General features: G+C 34.5%; 1 protein-coding gene across 2 annotated transcripts in view; it reads right to left on the reverse strand.

The window, feature by feature from the left end:
• DOCK7 (dedicator of cytokinesis 7) overlaps positions 1-20,427 on the reverse strand; it is a 187,591-nt gene that overhangs the window by 44,651 nt on the left and 122,513 nt on the right. For both annotated transcript variants that reach the window (XM_068540018.1, XM_068540017.1), the window contains 6 exons: positions 18,942-19,082; positions 18,743-18,856; positions 17,081-17,251; positions 14,994-15,133; positions 8,684-8,853; positions 7,517-7,671 (listed from right to left, as the gene is read on the reverse strand). In XM_068540018.1, the coding sequence (XP_068396119.1) occupies positions 7,517-7,671; positions 8,684-8,853; positions 14,994-15,133; positions 17,081-17,251; positions 18,743-18,856; positions 18,942-19,082 (891 nt within the window). The remainder of the gene's footprint in view (positions 1-7,516; positions 7,672-8,683; positions 8,854-14,993; positions 15,134-17,080; positions 17,252-18,742; positions 18,857-18,941; positions 19,083-20,427) is intronic.

The raw sequence follows: 20,427 nt of genomic DNA on the forward strand, positions 1-20,427 counted from the left end.
GTCTTTCTCAATCAAGTTTCTATGAGAGAATTAAGCCCTACAAAAAATTGAGGGGCTGTTTTCTCCATTCTCTCAAAACATTAAAAATAAAAAGATAATTCTGGTTTGGTATTACCCATCAATGAATCTTCTGTGAAGGAAGAAACCACAACCCCAGGACTCTTATTATACATACAAGTAATACTGCAAATACAAAGTCCAGTACACAGTCACGAACTAGGCACACAAAGAAGCAACACATCATGAGTGAGAACTGACAAAACAGATAACAGAAAAAGGTACATTAAGACTTGAGGTATTGAAATTATCAGAGACTATAAAATAACCACACTTTCTATGCACCCTTGCCCAAAAAATAAGATTAAAAATCTTGACTGGAGGGCTTCCCTGGTGGCGCAGTGGTTGAGAATCTGCCTGCCAATGCAGGGGACACGGGTTCGAGCCCTGGTCTGGGAAGATCCCACATGCCGCAGAGCAACTAGGCCCGTGAGCCACAATTACTGAGCCTGCGCGTCTGGAGCCTGTGCTCCGCAACAAGAGAGGCCGCGATAGTGAGAGGCCTGCGCACCACGATGAAGAGTGGTCCCCACTTGCCACAACTAGAGAAAGCCCTCGCACAGAAACGAAGACCCAACACAGCCATAAATAAATAAATAAAAAATAAATAAATAAATAAAAATTAAAAAAAAAAAAAAAAAAAAAATCTTGACTGGAAACTTGAAAATATAAAGAGAAATGTTTTATTGAAAAGAAATAGCAGAAACAACACAATTTAGAAAACTGAAAAAAATTTACCCAATAACCAAATTAAGAACTCAGTGGGTTGGTGTAATGTAGTATCAGGTATAGTTAAGGAGAGAATTAGTAGACTGAAAGATAGATCAAAAGAAACATTCCAGCATGAAGCACAGGCTAACAAAAAGATGGAATACACAGAAGAGTAGAGACAAAGACGATACAGTAAAAAGGACTAACATAAGTTTAACTGGAATATGAAAGAGGAGAGACAGAATGGAGAAGAGGACATATTTGGACACATAACAGCTGAGAATTTCATAGAACTGAAGAAAGATGCTGAATCATAAATTTAAGAAGTCCAAAAGAGCTACCAAGCAGAATAAACATAAAGAAATTCAAAATTAGACTCAACAAAATTAGACTCAACAACTGAAACCACAGAAAGCCAATTTTAAGGAGACTATCAAAGAAACAACAGAAAAAAAGACAAGTTATTTTCAAAGAAGTAACAGTTCACCACAGCTGGCTTCTCAAAAAGTAGCAACGGAAATGAGAAGACAATGGGAACAATGTCCTCAGCAGGCTGAAAGAAAACAGAGGAAACTCAGATGCTATTTCTTAAAAAAGAAATCCTAATGAAGGTCAAATAAAGACATTTTTCAAAGAAACACAGAGAGTTCATCACCACAGAATAGAAAATTCTAAAGGATGTATTTCACAAAGTAGAAAAACATCTCATAGAAGTCACAAATTTGAGAAAGAATCAAGAGCAAATGAAGTGGTGAACACATGGGCAAATCTAAATGATAACTGATTCTATATAGCCATAACAAAATAATAATGATGATGTCTTGTGGGGTTTAATGATACATAAAACTAAAGATAGCATTTAAGTAGAGAGAAAGGTAAATGAAGTCAACCTGTTTTAAGATCCTTCTATTAACCAATGTGAAAGTAAAGGTAATGATTAATATTAGATTGAAATTTAAGAAAGCATATTCTTATTTGTAATACAATCACAAAAAGAATAGAAACAGAATGTATGACTTCCAACCTAGTAGAGAGGAAAAAGTGGAATAAGGAAAAAATAGAATGAGAAAAAAATGATCCAAAAGAAGATAATAAATGAGACAAAAAGAAATACATAATGGGGGTGGGAAAACATGAAGTAAAATTAAAATGTTAAGTACATTAATTTAATTATACTAAATGTAAATGGGTTTTAAAACTCTAGTGAAAGACAAAGATGAATAGACCAGATTTTACAAATATAAGACAAACTCTAACCATATGCTGTTTATAAAAGACACATTTAAAATATGAGAAAAAACAATGAAAGTAAAAGGATGGAAAAACTCATGCCATACACACACACATATACACACATACACGCTAAGCAAAAGAAACCTAGCATAGCTATACCAGTATTATACAAAATTGACTTTAAGGCAAATAAAAAATAAGCATTACAGTTCATGTTGACAAAAGGTACAATCCATCAAAAATATAACAATTTTAAATTAGATATTTCATAATAAGGCCTCAAAGGAAATAAAACAAAATCTGACAGAATGACTACAACAAATTACACCACCACAGTTGTAGTGGGATATTAGAAAAAGTGAACAGAATTCAGTAAAGAGAAAGATTTAAACAATAGGATTAACAAATTTGATGTAATGCATGTAATGGATAAATATAGAACATATAACTAACAAATGAAGAATATGCATTCTTTTCGAATATGTGAGATATTTGCAAAAACTGACCAAGTACTAGACCATAAAACCAACTCCCATAAATATAACAAATTATGTAGAGTAAGTTCTCTGATCATTCAATTAGGCCAAAATCAGAAGCAAAAGGATTACTAGAAATTTTCGTATGACTGGAAATTCTCAAACAAAAACAATTTAATAGCCCAAAAGTCTAAAAAGAAATCATAATGAACTTTAGATATATTTTGATGACTAATTAAAATGTTACCTACACGCTGTGGTATGTAACTAAAACAATAATTAAAGGAAAATGTTTTTGATTAAAATATGTATCAGAGAAGAAAGGATGAAAATTAGTGAGTTAAGTAAGCATCCATCTCAAGAAGAAAAGAGAACATCAATATAAAACCAAAAGAAAGTAGAAGACAGTAAATAATAAAGATAAACATTCAAAAGTGAGGATCAACATTGACCCCAAATTGGTTCTTTACACAAACTAAAGAAATATACACATTTCTGTTGAGACTGATTTAAGACAAAAGATATAAAAAGCCAGTCACAGAAATAAAAATGTTTACTTCTACCATAGATGTTATAGACATTAAAAAGATCATAGAAGATATTTGAAACAACTCTGTGTGCCAAGAAATCTGAATAAATTTCTGCTAGAATAAAATTTATAAAAACCAGTGTAAAAAGAAATAGAAAACTTGAACAGTCTTACAATCATTAAAGAAATTATACAGGTAATTTTAAAACTTTCAAAAAAGAAAACTGCAGGTATAGATGGCTTCACTCACAAGTTCTCCAAATATTCCAGGAAGAAATAATTTCAATTTTAAACAAGTACTCTCAGGGAAGAGAATAAAAAGGGAAATTCCCCAGCTCATTTTAATTGGCTAAACTACCCTTGATTCCAAAATCTGAATAGAACATTATGAGAAAGAAAAAAATCTTACTAACACGGATACACAATCTTAAACAAAATACAGCGAACCAAATCTATTAATATACAATCATGAAAAAGTTGGGTTTAATTCAGGAATTCAAGGTAGGTTTAACACTAGAAAATCAACTGAAAGGGGTCACAGTAAAAGATTACAAAGCAAAATAAAATGACAGTCTCAGTGGTGCAAAAAAGCATGATAAAATTCAACAACTATTCATAATTACAAAAATAAAACTCTTAGCAAACTAGGAACAGAAGGGGACTTCCATAATATAACAGAGGGTATCTTAAAAAAAAACCAAACCCCAAAACCAAAACCTTTAGCACCTATGTTTAAGAATGAAATGTTGCAAGTTTCCCCTTTAATGATGCCAACTATTACTACTTCTATTTAACACTGTACTCAAGGTTCTAGCCAGTAAGTAAGTTATGGAAAAAAAAACAGGAAGGAAGAAATGAAACTGCCAGATGATATGATTGTGTATGTAGAAAAAAAAATCTATACCTCTGTTATTAGTTTAGCAATTCTGCTGGAAATAAACATTATTGTTCAAAATCAATTCTATGCCCACATAAAAGCAATCAACAATTAGGGAGTTCCCTGGTAGTCTAATAGTTAGGATTTGGCACTTTCACTGCCCAGGTGGCCCAGGTTCAATCCCTGGTCAGGGAACTGAGATCCCATAAGCCGCGTGGCACGGCCAAAAAACAAATAGCAATCAACAATTAGAAAACAATTTTTGAAAAAGATGACATTTATGAGACTATAAAAATATAATGTTATATATATAAAATTTATGTGTATTATACATTATCATATTATATAATTTTATAATATTACTAAAATATTTTTTAAATATCAATGACCAACAATACACCTACAAAAGATGTTCTGGGCCTCTGGTGAAAGCTATAAAAGTTTATGTATGTGTAGAGACATTAAAGAAAGCCTAAATAGTGGGGAGATCTAACATATTCAAGGATTTGGGGATTCAAGCGTGTAAAAATATTAATTTTCCCAAAAACTGATCCATAGCTTCAATACAATCTTACTTTAAAATAAGACACTTATCACCAAATTCACAATTAAGTGTATGAAAAAGCAAGCCACAAAAAAAGAAAGAAATCTTTGAACCACTTATAATTGACAATGGGTTTGATCCAGACATATAAACTACTATAAATTACAAGCAAAGGCAGACGATCCAATGGAAAATGGGCAAAAAAACTCTAGATACTTCAAAAGAAAAAATCCAAATAGCCACTTATATGAAAACGTGCACACCCTCATGAGACATCAGGAAAATGAATGCTAAAATGAGATATAATGATATATTACCAAATTGACAAAAATTTAAATGTTTGAATATTCTAAGTGCAGATGAACGAACATATGAAGGAACGGAAACTCTCATACGGCAGGTGCAAATATAAATTAAGACAAACCTTTTGGAAAACACCATGGCATATCTAGTATAGAAGAGGGTACACATATATGACCCAGCAAATTCCACTCCTAAGAAATACCCTAAATAAAAGTGTGTACATGCAGACAGGAAACATATAGAAGAATCTATAAGACTGTTATTTGTAACCAAAGATCAGAAACCATTTATGCATCTATCAATAGAATGGGTAAATAAATTGATCTATAGTCGGACAATGGAATATCATGCCAAAATGAAAAATCAGTGAATTACAGCTATTTTTTACAACATGGAGGAATATTAAAGACATAATGTAAAACTAAACTATAGTATTTAGTGATGTAAACTTAGATGGTGAAACTATTAACAAAATTATGCAATTACTTCATTAGTTAGGATAGTGGGTGGCTTGGTGGATAGGTGTGGTGGGAAACAGCAGGCTAAGGATTTCTGGAAGGCGGTCAATGTTCTATATTTTGACCTGAATTGTGGTTACAAAGATATTCATTTTAAAATCTTTTGTAAACATTTACATTTATGTTTCATGTACTTTTTCATCTGTGGTATATTTCAGATAAGCAAGGTTTTAAAAAATGAATAACAAGGTCAACAAAACTGCGAATAGTGGTCATTTTGAGGGGAGAAAGGGATTGAATTGATGGCAAACTGGGAACTTCCATGGAAATTGCAATGTTCTATTTCTGAAGCTGAGTGGTAGGTACACTGTTGTTTCTTCTATTATTATATTTTAACTATACATGTACTTTATATATTATTTTGTATCTACAATAGCAAAAGCAAGTAAAAGAAAACACTGAAAAACTGGAATTCATCAAAATTAAAAACTTTTGCGCTTCAAATGGCACCATCAAGAAAGTGAAAAGAGGGACTTCCCTGGTGGTCCAGTGGTTAAGAATCTGCCTTCCAATGCAGGGGGACACGGGTCTGATCCCTGGTCGGGGAACTAAGATCCCACATGCTGCGGGGCAACTAAGCCCATGCGCCACAACTACAGACCCCACGTGCTCTGGAACCCATGCACCACAACTACAGAGCCCACACGCTCTGGAAGCCCATGTGCCGCAATGAAAGATCCCGTATGCTGCAACTAAGACCCGACAAAAAAATAAATAAATAAATATTTAAGGAAAAAAAAAGGGAGAAGATAATCCACAGGAGAAAATATCTGCAAATCACATATCTGATAAGGAATTTCTATCCAGAATATATAAAACACTCTTGCAACTCAATAACAAGAAGATGAATAACACAATTTTAAAACATTAAAGGATTTGAATGGGCTTTTTCTCTAAATAAGATATACAAAAAGATGTGCCAATAAGCAAATGAAAAGATACTCTCAGTATCAGTAGACTTTAGGGAAATGCAAATCAAAACGACAATGAGACACCACTTCATACACACTAAGGTATGAAGTATATATAATAAAAAAGAGATAACAGTGTTGATGGGGATTTAGAGAAATAGGAACCTTTATTCATTGCTGGTGAGAATTTAAAATGGAGCAGCCACTTTGGAAAAGTTTAGAAGTTTCTCAAAATGTTAAAGATAGAGATACAATATGACCCAGCAAATCCATTCCTAGGTATCTACCCAAAAGGAATGAAAACATATGTGGACACAAAGACATGTACACAAATGTTCATAGCAGCATTATTCTTAACAGCCAAAAAGTGGAAATGATTCAACTGTTCATCAACTCATAAATGGATAAAAATCTGGTCTGTCAATATTTAGGAATACTATTTGGCATAAAAAAAAAAAGTACTGATACATGTCACAACATGAATGAACCTCAAAAACATTATGCTTAGTGAAAGAAGCCAGACATAAAAGATGACAGTGTATAATTCCATTTATATGAAATGTCCAGAACAGGCAAATCTATACAGACAGAAAGTAGGTTAGTTGCTGCCTAGGGTTGGGGCTGTGTGGAAATAGAGGGTGACTGCTAATAGGCTTCAGGGTTCTTTTTGGGGTGATGGAAATGTTCTAAAATTAGATTGTGGTGATGGCTGCATAACTCTGTAAAGATACTAAAAACCATGAAATTGTACGTTTAAAATGGGTGAATCTTTTGATATGTAAATTATCTCAATAAAACTTTTTAAAAAGTTGTCTAGTAAGCTAGCTTCCATAAATACAATTGCAGTTTTCTGAAAGAAGTCATCTAAAACTTTTAGAAGTTGATCTTGTTCTATTAACAGTTTGTTTACTCTCTGCCTCCCTGTTCTTCCCTCTTTAAGAGGGGAAAATTACAGGGTTGAATGAATATCAATTTATTTAAATATGAAAAATTATAAATCTTCACAGATTAAAAATAAATATTCTCAACTGCTAAATAAATGAGACTATTTCTTAGGGCTGACAAAGAACAAAATGGATTTTAAAAATGAAGAAAATAGGCTGTAAGTAAGGCAACTTTCAAAATTCTAAATGACAGAATATAGACCTTTATACCATAAAGCTTGAGGTAATTAATAATTTTAAAAACAACTTAGTACAAGATAGGCAATATTCTCAAAACCTTAATGTTTCCACAAAATAAATAAAACTCAGAGTACTTCTGTATCAGCTAGTACAATAATCTCAGTTATTAAAGGGTATATCCTTGGAAATATCTGTCTTTCCAGATAAAACTTCTGTAGGAGGGCTGTTTTTACCGTTGATGTAAGGAGGAAACTGCCGGGCCTTGTTAGTTGAGGAACTGATGTTCCTGCAATTGCCATGGCAACTGTCTGGCTTATCATGCTTCCGCTCTCACTCTCATAATCATCGGTGGCTATACAGATGGGTCTTCCTCGTTGATTGTGAGTTTCTGGAAAAAAATCACCCAAAAATAAATAAAGAAAACTTCTGTTTAGCTTAATTAACAGCTATTGAGCAAGGAATCCCCTTTCTTATTCTCCTTTACTCTTTAAAGAAAAACCTATTAACATATACTGCTTATCATTATATTGACTTCTTTTAAAAAAATAATTTAAATATTTTAAACATTAACTCATTCCTATAGTAATATTTATAGTTTTGTAGAGAACTTTAACTTGCTAGTAAAAGAAGATATAATATATAGTCATAATAATATAAATTTCTGCCTTCAGATAAGGAAACCCGCTTTCGTGATCAAAATACTGGGAAAATTACTCTACTATTAGTCTCTCAAAGGGAAGGAGTTGCTATATTCGTATCACCAGCACCTACTGATAATACATATTAGATACCAGTAAAATTTTTTTAAATGAACTGGAAGTACTTTAACAGGTTAATTGCTAGTTCAAATGCAACCTACAGTGTTTTCTCTAAGGCAAATGAAGGAATTTAAGTAAATTCTAAAAATGGAAAGCAAGAGGAATAAAACTTTGTGGGTTCCAGTTTTTAAAAACTAACAAAACTTCAACTTATTAACCCAGTATTAGCAATAAACATCATTGTTGTCATTCAGGTGAATATTAATTTCAATTTTATGTATATGAATAACATTGAGACTGAGGGTGGTGGACATCTGGCAAGTTTTCTCATATTGTTTTTTTCAGATGAACTATAAGTATACACTCACAAAAAAAAACTCCTATTTCCTAATAGGTAGGTATAGAAATCCTATAAAATCATTATTTAAAAATCTGTCATAAGAAATGCTTACAGAAACCTTGCAGCGAATTTTCTCACATAGTCAAAAGTTTTTCAGAAATATGTTAAGTATTTACAGTGTACCTATGTCAGTGTAATTTTCCTTATATTTCTTTTCCTAAAATAAGATCACCTTTGAGATATTTTCTAATACTTTTAAACACTGACATTTGCCTTTAGTTTGTCTTAAATATACTAAGTACCTGTAAAATCATACAGCTGAGGAACAGTTTCCATGATAATGCCAATCAGAGGTAGATACAACATAGCCACCCGAGCCTTTATCTGGGGGTCAGAGTACCGTGGGTCTGAGTCGTGACTGGATAGTAAATTGTGTACCATATTGATGACTTTCTTATGCAATCCAAACAGTCTATTTAAAAAGAAGATGAAGAAGCAGCTGCAGTAAGGTCACAGAGATTAGTTAATATCTTTAGAGCAAACAGTAAGTCATGGTACTGAACCACTTTATTCAGCTTCTTAACTTTGCCACATATTCGCATGTATTCCTATAAAACACTTCTCATTTTAAAATTAATCAATGTCCAAAAAATAAATAAAATTAATGAATATCTCGCTGTACAAAATAAGAACTGAGGGAAAAGGAAATGCTATACAAATTCACTTAAGAGTAAATCTGAATATTTTTTCATTAACTCCTTAGGGCATTTTAATATTAAATAACTTAAAACCAGTTACGGTTACATTTTAAAGCAAAAAAAGTAAATTTTAAGTAGTTGTAAATTTTATTTCATCAAATAAAATCTTTTCACACTTAACCAAAATAAACTTTTATTTGCTTTATCTAAGAGAAAAATCCTCTACCTAATGGGTTATGTAGTCCATGGCTAGGGTTGCCTTCAACATTTCTATTTAAACTGAACTTCCTTGCTCATTTGGGCCCTTACAACTTTCTAGACTCCCAATCCCGAGTTTCAACTGGCTAATACACTAGCAAGGATCACTCTCATCTTCACACTTTTTTGGCTTCTCTTCTTAGACTGAAGCTGCTTTGACTATGAAAACCATTCTAAAGAAAAATTCATCCAACTTCAACTGCCCTTAATGCTGTACCTGGCAGCTGTTTCAGATCTTATTCTCTCTCCTTAAGCCTCTCACCATCAATCTCAATAGAAGACCTTACCTCCAACTTTCTTTTAGGAAAGAAAAGCCGTTCTGAATTTGCTCTGGCCAGGTCTTTTAACACATCTCCATCTTTATAGCTACCAAATCATCTTTCCTTTCATCTCAGAAAAAATTCTTTCTTCAATAGCTTCAATGTCCCTCCTCACTAAGTTCTTCCCTTCTTTCCTATCTTGAAAATACATGTTCACTTGAAACTAGTTTGCTCTGGCTTATTTATAGTATTTCTCTTAGTAATAAATTATTATATGATTTCTCTAGTAATAAACTTCCTGAATGTGCAGTATATATCAAGCGTTTTTTTTCATTTACTTCCTAATATCTACTCTCTTTCTCTGAAACTAAAAGTTTTTGAATGCTTACCACATGGTACTGTACCCCTTTCATCATTTAATAGCTAAATGATTTTTCAAAGATACTTAACCTCTGTTTCCCTATCTATGTATGAAGGTAATAACCTACCTCATAAGGTGGCTGTGAAAATTAATTTACATAATTTATGTAACATGCTTATTAGCACAGTGCCTTGCACACTGCTTTTTTCGGTAAATATTAGCTTTTCCCTTTTAAGATCACACAACAGATTTAAAAGCTAGGACTTGAAACCAGGTATTCTTCCTCCGGGGCTCTTGAGCTTATCTACCATATTACGTAGCTGTATATGAAATCTAGCTGGAGATTCTTCTTCCTTTCAGTTTTTATTCAGAAAGTATAGTTTTAAATACTGTCAAGAACTCCATCTAATGGACATATCTCAGATTTCATTTTCTAGCTCTCTACTTGACACTTTGTCATCTTTTATGTTTTCTTCTCAGTATTTTCTCCAAAGAGTTCCCATTATTCTTCATATTCTCCATCATTCTTCCCAAGTCTCAGATTCTGATCATTTGCCTTTTATGTTCTCCCTTTCAACTTGTATCACCAGTGATGATTCCCAAACCTGGGTATATATTTAACATCTCTCAGCAGCTACCAGCGCCAGACTTCAACCTATCTAAACTCTACCCACTGGTCTTCATGAAGGCTTTTCATGTGTCTACATTACTCAATCACATTCAGCCATTATACACATACACACACACACACACACACACACGCACGCACGCAGGACCTGTCATATCCTATGCTAGATGTTGGAGATAAGACATTGTCCCTGTTCTTAAAGAGCTTGCTTTAGCAAGAGAGAAACACAGACACAAAAATAATAATTCAATTTTACAAATGCTATAATAAAGGTGCTAATCTTCTTCAAAACTAGGTCTGTACTACAAAATTTGCATTTAACCATAGTATCCTGTTTCAACGTTGTAACTTTCTAACTGCAATGAAAATTTCTAGAGAGCAAATCTTTGGTCAATATTAGAATATATGGGGCTTCCCTGGTGGCGCAGTGGTTAAGAATCCGCCTGCCAATGCAGGGGACACAGGTTTGAGCCCTGGTCCAGGAAGATCCCACATGCCGCGGAGCAACTAAGCCCGTGTGCCACAACTACTGAGCCTGAGTGCCACAACTACTGAAGCCTGTGCGCCTAGAGCCCGTGCTCTGCAACAAGAGAAACCACCGCAATGAGAAGCCCACGCACCACAATGAAGAGTAGACCCGGCTCACCTAAACTAGAGAAAGCCTGCACGCAGCAACAAAGGCCTAACACAGCCAAAATTAAATAAAATAAATTTTTAAAACAATATTAGAACATATTATTGCTACTCAAGGAATTATTTGTGATTACTTAGCAAGCAGAAGGAATAAAAAGAAAAACAATCCTCTTAAGGGTCTATCTAACCTATGTATGTTGTATTTTATCTATGTAAATATAAAAAGAATGTAAAACTTAGAGATGTGAGTCTCTCATAGTCAATCATTCATTCACTGAATTAACATATACTTACCAAGTGTCCACTCTGTACCAGACACAATTCTAATGCAGTGGGAATACAGCAGTGAATAAGAAAGAAAGTGCCTGCTCTCATGAGCTCACATTCTAAGGGAAGGGGACAGATAATGAACAAACAAGCAAATTTCAGGTAAGTGCCTTGTAGAAAATAAAACAGGCTTATCTGGTTAAGAATAATTGTGGCAACGGCAACACAGCTGTAATTCAGATTGGGTGGCCAATGACAGTCTCATTGAGAAGATACTCTTTGAGTGGAGACCTGAAGAATCACAAGGAGGAAATTCCTATGTGGAGATCTTAGGGCAATTTCAGCCTTGCTTCAGGCAGAGGAAAGTCCTAGTCCAAAAGCCCTAAGGTGGGACTGGGTTGGGCCCATTAGAGAAACAAAAAGAAGGCCAGGATGGCTAGATTTTAGTATGTGAGGAGGGAAGAGAGTGGCAGTGTAGACAAGAGCTAGATATATAGGGCTTTGAGGTCCATTATTAAGTCTGAATTTTATTTTAAATGCTATTTTAAAAGCACACACTTTTACTATTTTAAAAGTTAAGTGTGCTTTTAAACACATTAAAGAGTTTTAAGCCAGGAAGTGACGTAATTTAATTTTCATTTCTAAAACACCATGTAGGCTGCTGGGTAGAAAAGGGATTTTAGGGAGGGAAGAATGGAAGCATGATTAGGGGAGCAGCAATAAAGACGGAGAGAAGTAGCTGAACTTGGGGTATTCTGGAGATAGTATTAAGGCATCTGCTAATGGACTGCGTGCAGGAAAGAGTGAGAAAAGGAGGAAGCAAGCAACAGTAAAAGCTTATAGTCCTGTATATTACTATTTAAAGCTCTTCCAGTTATCTTTTTTAACTCAATAGACAAAGTAGTAGTGAACACAGTTATCACGGCTTTCAGACTTGATAGAAAATCTTTCCAAGTGTCAAAGGACCAACTCTGAAGACCAGTTGGAAGAGATAAAAAAGAAGTAAAGAAGTCTTCCATAGGCCCTATACTGTTCCACAGAAATGTATCTATTTTAATAGAACTGATCCTTCATGTGAGAAAGAAACCTCATCACAAAAATAGTTGACTGTTAGAATTCTCTATTTTTTATCAGACACTGCTGAACACCTACACAACATCTCCTTCCCCTGTCTCCCTTCCTAACAGAATGTGAAAATTTTCAGGTTTACGTTCCTGCCCCTGTGACTCAGGGGAAGCTGACTCCATTCCCCCAGTTTCTGAAGTAGATCCAATCAGACTAGCCCTGCTACTTAAAGCAGACAGTCAGTAAAGCTGTTTCATTACCAGTGCGAGAAGAGATAAATGTTAATTAACTAATTGCTGCCTTAACTGAGAAGGTCTACAAAAAAAAATATCATATGAACTAAACACTTTTTAGTGACAGCTGATTTAATTTAGGCATGAAGTCCTTACCTCTGCTTTGTAACAAACCACCCATGAACCAAAACCAGTCTAAGCACCACATCTGAGTAGAAGTGATCTAATCCATCCAGGAACCTGGCATTGCTCTGGTGACTGTAACAGTACCGGATAGGCGAGTGAGCCAAATCAGCCCAAAGAAAAGATGTGCATTGCATGCTTGAAAGAGGGTTTTTTCCCGCTGTCCTCTGCTGGACATGAACAAGTAATAATCTAAGCTCAATTGCCAGAGCAACTATCTTACAGTCATGAGAGGCACACTAGCCTCAGGATAAAGCTGAGGGGTTTCTAGTAGAAGTAAGAGATATAAAGAAACAGAACCCTGACAACATCATTGAGCTGCTGATTATAGTGTGCTAAAAACTTTATCTTTCTTCCAGTTATGAAAAAATAAATATCCTTCCTTTCATAAAGCCAGCCAGTATGAAGAAAGGTTTTCTGTTTCTGGTAACCAAACTTATCCTGATGTATCAAGTAAAAATACTGGAAATATAGAGTCAAATGATTGAGATATAACAGTTACTAAAGAAAGGTAGTATGTTTAGAAGTGGTTTTCAGAGTGATTTTTTTCAAACAATGGATCCTTACCCCCCCCCCAATGACATTATATTCATTTATCAATGGCAAAATATAAGAGTGGTGGCAAGCAGGGGTGGGAGACCCAGGGTTTCACCCACTTAGTCTGTCCTCTCCATACTCCAATATCTACACCCCAACCCCATCCTACATGGAAGCACATTAAGGACCTTTTCAGAACCTTACAGCTCTGCAGAGCACAGTGTGAAAAACTGCTTCTTAAAACTATATTCCTAACGCGAGAAGTTGCTGTTATGAAAAAAACTCATGCCTTTCATTTGCAGAAGCTTTAGCCTTTGACAGTTTACTAAGCATTCACTATGTCCCTATCGCTAAGAACTTTAAAAGCATCCTTTTTCATTTGTTCAACAAATACATCATAGGATTCTTAAAAAACCTGCTCAAAAGTATCTCCTTTTGTTCTCTGGAGCTCTTACTTCAGGTTAAACTGCATTACAAACTCCTAATGATACTATTATGGGAAAAAAAAGCAATTATTACCCAAATGAGTTACAGTCATTCAGATTTTTGAAAATAGCTGTTAAGATAGAAATACCCTATAGGGATCTTAGATCACAACACATTTATAGAAAAGCTATTTCTATAAATTCAAATCATCAGACAATATACTCTTCTTACTATATCAATTTCCAGTAATTCTTTAAAAGTATACACAATTTTGGAAGTTTCTAAAACCTAAGTACATTGGTTTATAGAGCAAATTTTGAAGTACATGCTACAGAGTATGATGACAAATCAAAAATTTTCTTCACAAGGAATCAAACAGGTTAGTCTACTTAACTGAAATGTGCCTGCTGTATATCAGCAAATCTATAAGTCCATCTACTAATATGCACAAATATTTTATGTACTAAGAAGGAAAAAAAGGCCACCAACTAAACCATGATACAATGTTGATTTCAAGACAAACATCAAATTCAGAGATGACAAAAAATGTCTTTCTTAAAACTGATGAAATATAGAAATAACATGAGCATGGAACTTAGTGAACACAGAAGTAGAAGAAGAGTGGTAAACAGTATTCTTTTGATTCCTAGGAAGTTAAGCGGATACTTCTGTCCCATTTTCCAAAATCAAATTGATACTCTACACGGCAAAAACTGGTCTACTGGGGCTTCCCTGGTGGCGCAGTGGTTGAGAATCTGCCTGCTAATGCAGGGGACACGGGTTCGAGCCCTGGTCTGGGAAGATCCCACATGCCGCGGAGCGACTGAGCCCGTGAGCCACAACTACTGAGCTTGCGCGTCTGGAGCCTGTGCTCCGCAACAAGAGAGGCCACGATAGTGAGAGGCCCGCGCACCGTGATGAAGAGTGGCCCCCACCTGCCGCAACTAGAGAAAGCCCTAGCACAGAAACGAAGACCCAACATAGCAATCAATCAATCAATCAATTAATCAATAAAATAAATCTTTAAAAAAAAAAAAAAACAAAAAAAAACTGGTCTACTCACCCTTCAGCATCAGGGTCTAAAATGACAGCCAGCTCTGTTAACACAAGTCCTGCCAAATAATGTTGCTGGCGGAAAGGCACAGACAATTCAAACATATTTGCAATCTTCTGGTCTTGCACAGTGGTGGAAAATCCAGAACTCTGTTTGGGAGTGAGGTAGAACAAAACTATAACAGCTATGCAACAAAACATTCTATAGACAGAGCACTACAACAAATGAGATGTGAGCATTATCTGAAAGTGAGAGTTTATTTTTACATTACTATTATTAACATTGGAGAAAGTAACTGCTCTTACTTTTGGTATAGGAAACTATGATGAAATAACATTTTAAATTATTTTCAATTTCCTTTTTCTCATATTAAAATTTTTTCATCTGCTTTTTCCTTTATACTTTTAGCCACGTAATGTTTCAATATCATACTCTGAAGGGAAAAAAGGAACTAAATCCATATGATACATTATGTACTCACTGCTGAGTACAAGAGAAATATTTATAGTCAAGGCTATCGGTTTCCAGAGAAATTTCAAATACTAATGAAGTTGTTTTTCAGGGAAAACACTATCTCTAGAAAATTACTATTTTTTTTGTCCACTCACTGAGTTTTTAAAACTTTTTTAATACTGTAAAATAGCATCCCCCCCAAGATATAGCTTAAGGCAAGAATGTCCTCAATCTCATCACCCTTAATCCATATTCAAGACCGCCCATGCGAGGTTTCTTAGAAGAACAGACTTCAGATTTCTCTATGGAGAAATCATCTTCCTAATAAGCATATAAAACTATCCTTGCCCCCACCTCCCAAAGAGTGATGTCCCTGTCATCTATTAGAATCTGAAAATTCTGCAGTTAGATGAGAAAGTAGGGAACGAGATAATGGAAGAAATTCTGTTAATTTCTTGGCTGAATGAGATGTTCAGCAGGGAGTCAGGTGTAAACAAATGTATTTCATTAAAGGTTTTAGGAACTGTACCTTTGAATAATTTGTACTTGACTGTGTAGCCACATCTTTGACAGAGGATGGGGGAAGGGAGCAAAAGACTAGCCTCATTTGTTATTGGAAGAAGTATGTCCTAGCCAGGTAAAAGTATGTGGAAATAGGCTGATCCTTAAGAATTTTTGCAAAGGTAAAATGAAAAGTTGGGGGTGTTCTCTGATGTTTTCTAATCTTTCTAAGTAAAGTTTAAAATTTTGTTAAACATCTGAGATTGATCTAATGTAGGGAATTACTTTCAGGAATTAAATATCTCAAAAATAAACTTATAAAGAGTTCATATCCACTTTGACTTTAGACATTAAGAGCTTAAGGAAGTAGCTTGTTTGCCTTAGGAATTATATAGCAAGAAGATGTTTCACTAGGAGGGAACATCCAGGCTTCTCTGATACGAAAACCACAGAATCGCTTCATTTCAATCTGTATGACAGGACACATAATAACTGCTACGATAACCCTTCTTCATCTTTAGAGCAACTACTAGGCACCCTGTGAAAACCCATAAACACCCATCTAGTTTCCTTTGGGTTCTCTGGATACAAGAGAGGCAGGTAGGGCTTTGCCAGGACTGCACTGCAGTTTGACTTCTTTCTCTGCTAAATTATGTTTCATTCCCCTTCCTTTCACAGGTATTGACATCTAATAAATACCTTGTCCCCCAAACTCAGTCTGTGTCTGCCTCAAACAAACACAACTTGTGAAAACATCAAGTGAGTTTATGTAGCTGAATTCACTCCCTTGTGCATGAATCGGTAAGAGGGGTACAACAAAGTGGTTAGAACTTGCGCCCTAGAATAAGCCAACACGTGCCATGGTTCAAAGCCTAGCTCTGCCAGTTTTTATATGTGACCCTGGGTAAGTTACTGACGTTTCTGTGTTTCAGTTTTTTTCCCCTGTAAAATGGGGATAATAACAGAACTTACCTCCTAGAGTTTCTGTGAGGAGTAAATGATTAATACTTATAAAGCACTTAGTATGGAGCCTATCACACAGCTATTATTCAACAGTGCTACTTTTCATGTTTTCCAGTGTTTAGAATGCTTTTTCCACAAGTGTGGACTTAAAAAGATTTGTTTTCATACACTTTGCATACCTGAGATGTTGCAGAAGAAACAGAAGGTGATGGTGACGCAGGTGGAGTTAGCAGGCTGCAGGGTAAGTTTAAGGTAACGTAGTGCTCATGGCTGCAGATGATGCGCAGAAAATCCAGCCTCAGGGACACCAAGACACTTGGAGTTGGTAATGAATAAAGCTTTGAAGATACCTTGTAAGCATCGCATAAATAAGAAAATACCAATTGAACATATCATTTCTCTACTACCAACCAGAATGATGGATTAAAGAATTAAAGAACAGTACTCAGTGAGCAGTTTTGAATTCTGTGGTTTAAATAACACTATCGGCTTTTTCCAAAGTTACTCTTAAAATAAAAAATTTGGAACTACAAGATTGACTGTATAAATCCACTGACTAGGTGCATTCTTAAAGCCACATTCTTATATTTCCAATATAGCGTTAATATTTCCACTTCTCAAAGATATACTTTATGAAGAAAAAGTATACCACCAAAATAACTTCCTAAAAGAAATTATCCATTCTTTTTACAGCACCTTGTGTTAACCTATATTTATAATTATCTATTTTCCCAACTACACCCATTAGCTACTTGAGGAGACATATATAGACTGACTTATTTGAATAGTTTTAGCATCCCTAGAGTCTAGTTTAATGTTTGGCAAATGTAGGAGGCCAATGCTTGAAGAATAAAGACAGGACAGGTTTTGGGAGCAATAATACATGAAATTTCAGGGAAAAAGTAAAAATAATACATAGTGTTGCAAATACTTGCAAATAGATCAGTGCCCACGCATAGTTTTAACTTCTCTATTAAAAGAAACATACAATAATGGCATCCAATAGAACAGAGCTTCAAAATTCTAAGTATTAGACTGCCAAATAGCATTTTTAACCAGTAGTTCCCCAAAACTAATCTGTGGACCAGCAGGGAGTACTTTATAAGCACTGTTTCCCACACTCCCACCCCCACCACCAGGGTTCAAACTCCTCAGAAATGCTGGGATGGGACACAGAGATCTGTACATTTTTAAAGCTCCCTTAAAATGTAATTCTAGGATGATTATACAGCTCACTACCCAAATGGTCTATCAGGACAAATAACTAATGTTTTCTAAAAGCCAGGTTTCATTAATCATTTGATAGAAAATTTAAAACAAAACCAGCTGTTTGTAGAAAACTTCTAGGATACTTTTAGTTTAGAAAAAGCTAGATAATGATATCTGTGACTTGGGTAAACATCTACTCATGCTTCTAAACTCTACAATGTCTAGGGCTTCATCATGAGGAATACACAGCAAAATGCAACTGCTTTAAAAATCACTTAAAACAGAAAAAGTTGGGTTAGCTGTTCATTCAGTAAAAATGCTACTCTTGCATGGCATCTTGGGGCTGCTTTACATTTAGACTACTGACTTGATGGTATACTTCTGAATGAGAATCAAAGAGTCATAAGTGGGCCAGTATAACTCAATGAAAAGCCAGTTGTACTGACAGCAGCTTGCCATAGTCCTGTGTCCTAATAAATGTAATTTATTTTCCCTTACTAATAAAAATATGCCACTTTTTAAAAACATCACTATATAAATGTGTTCTTGAAAAATATCTTAGCTCCAGCCCTAAAAGAGCAAACGCAGCATTTAAATTATTTGATTACTAATTATTACTAATTATACATTACCTGTTTATAGCAGGTCTTTATAAGGCTAAAGACAAATCCTCTGTCCATAACAGACAACAGATCATTGAGAAAGAATGCAAGGCTTGTGTTGAGTCTCTCAACCATTTCTGTGTCCTGGGAAACAATTAAAAGAAAAACAAATATAGTTTAACGTGTGCTTGAAACACAGATTTAGTTTAAAAAAATAAGTTACCGTTACCTTCTGAAATCGTGAAACTATATCACTAGCAATTGTGCTGACAAGAGCAGCAATGTCATCCATGAAACGTTCTGGAAAACGACTTTTCCTTGGTGCATCAAGTTTATCATTAAAGTATAAATGGTGCACCATGCTCTTTACCTGAAAAAAGAAATAAGCCATTCGTTTAATTTCTTATGGATGTAATGAACAGTTACAGAGATTCTAAACATTAGGGCTATTTTTGTCAACATACCATGTAATTTAACAGATAGATAAAATACTTTTAACTCATCAAATATTTTGAAAAAGTTCCCTACAATATTTTGTATGCGCTAGAGAAATATCAAACACAATACAACTCAATCTCTGTATCAGCTTCATGACATTATCCTGGCTATCAGTGGGAAAAAAACTATGGGTATGTCAACAGAAAAAAATTTCATCCTTTAAAATTATTTTAAATTAAATCTTTCCATGACTTAACAATTCTGCCATTCCATGTCCCCCCAACTGTTAGCTCTGAGAGGTTAGAAACCTTGACTGCATGTAGTATCTTTAGCACCTAGCATCTCGTGGCATATGGTGGGTGTACATTAAATATTGATGACTAGATATTAAGAATAAAATGTTAGGGAAAAATTAAAGTGGTTTCAATTTACCAAATACTTTTAGATATGGATTCTTACAACAATGTGTTAACGGTACTAAAATTTTTTAATTCAGGGAAATTAATGACAAGGTTTTACAGTTGGTAAATAACAGAGCCAAGTCAAACTATTTCATGTTTAAGAAATCTGAACATACATGTAAGACTATTAAAAAAAAGTCATTTTGATCTTATATTAAAAGCACATGAATTACAATTTGGTGTTTATTCTCTAGGGGAAAAAAATGAGTTGCCTATCACTTACATATGGTCCCTGATTTATTTTTTTTGTAGATTAGCAAATCTCTAGAAGAAACGTCTTTTTTAAAATCTTTTACTGAAGTATAGTTGATTTACAATGTTGTGTTAGTTTCTGGTTACAGCAAAGTGATTCAGTTATATATATATATTCTTTTTCATATTCTTTTCCATTATGGTTTATTACAGGATATTGAATATAGTTCCCTGTGCTATACAGTATGGCCTTGTTGTTTATTTTATATACAGTAGTTTGTATCTGCTAATCCCAAAGTCCTAATTTATCCTTCTCCCACCCTCTTTCCCCTTTGGTAACCATAAGTTTGTTTTCTATGTCTGAGTCTGTTTCTGTTTTGTAAACAAGTTCGTTTGTATCATATGTTGGATTACACATATAAGTGATATCATATGGTATTTGACTTTTCTCTTTCTGACTTACTTCACTTAGTAGGATAATCTCTAGGTGCATCTATGTTGCTGCAAACGGCACTATTTCATTCTTTTTTATGGCTGAATAGTATTCCAATGTATATGTATTCCACATCTTCTTTATCCATTCATCTCTCGATGGATATTTAAGCTGCTTCCATGTCTCGGCTA

Source organism: Eschrichtius robustus, chromosome 3 (assembly GCF_028021215.1).
Source record: "Eschrichtius robustus isolate mEscRob2 chromosome 3, mEscRob2.pri, whole genome shotgun sequence".
NCBI classification, from domain to species: domain Eukaryota; kingdom Metazoa; phylum Chordata; class Mammalia; order Artiodactyla; family Eschrichtiidae; genus Eschrichtius; species Eschrichtius robustus.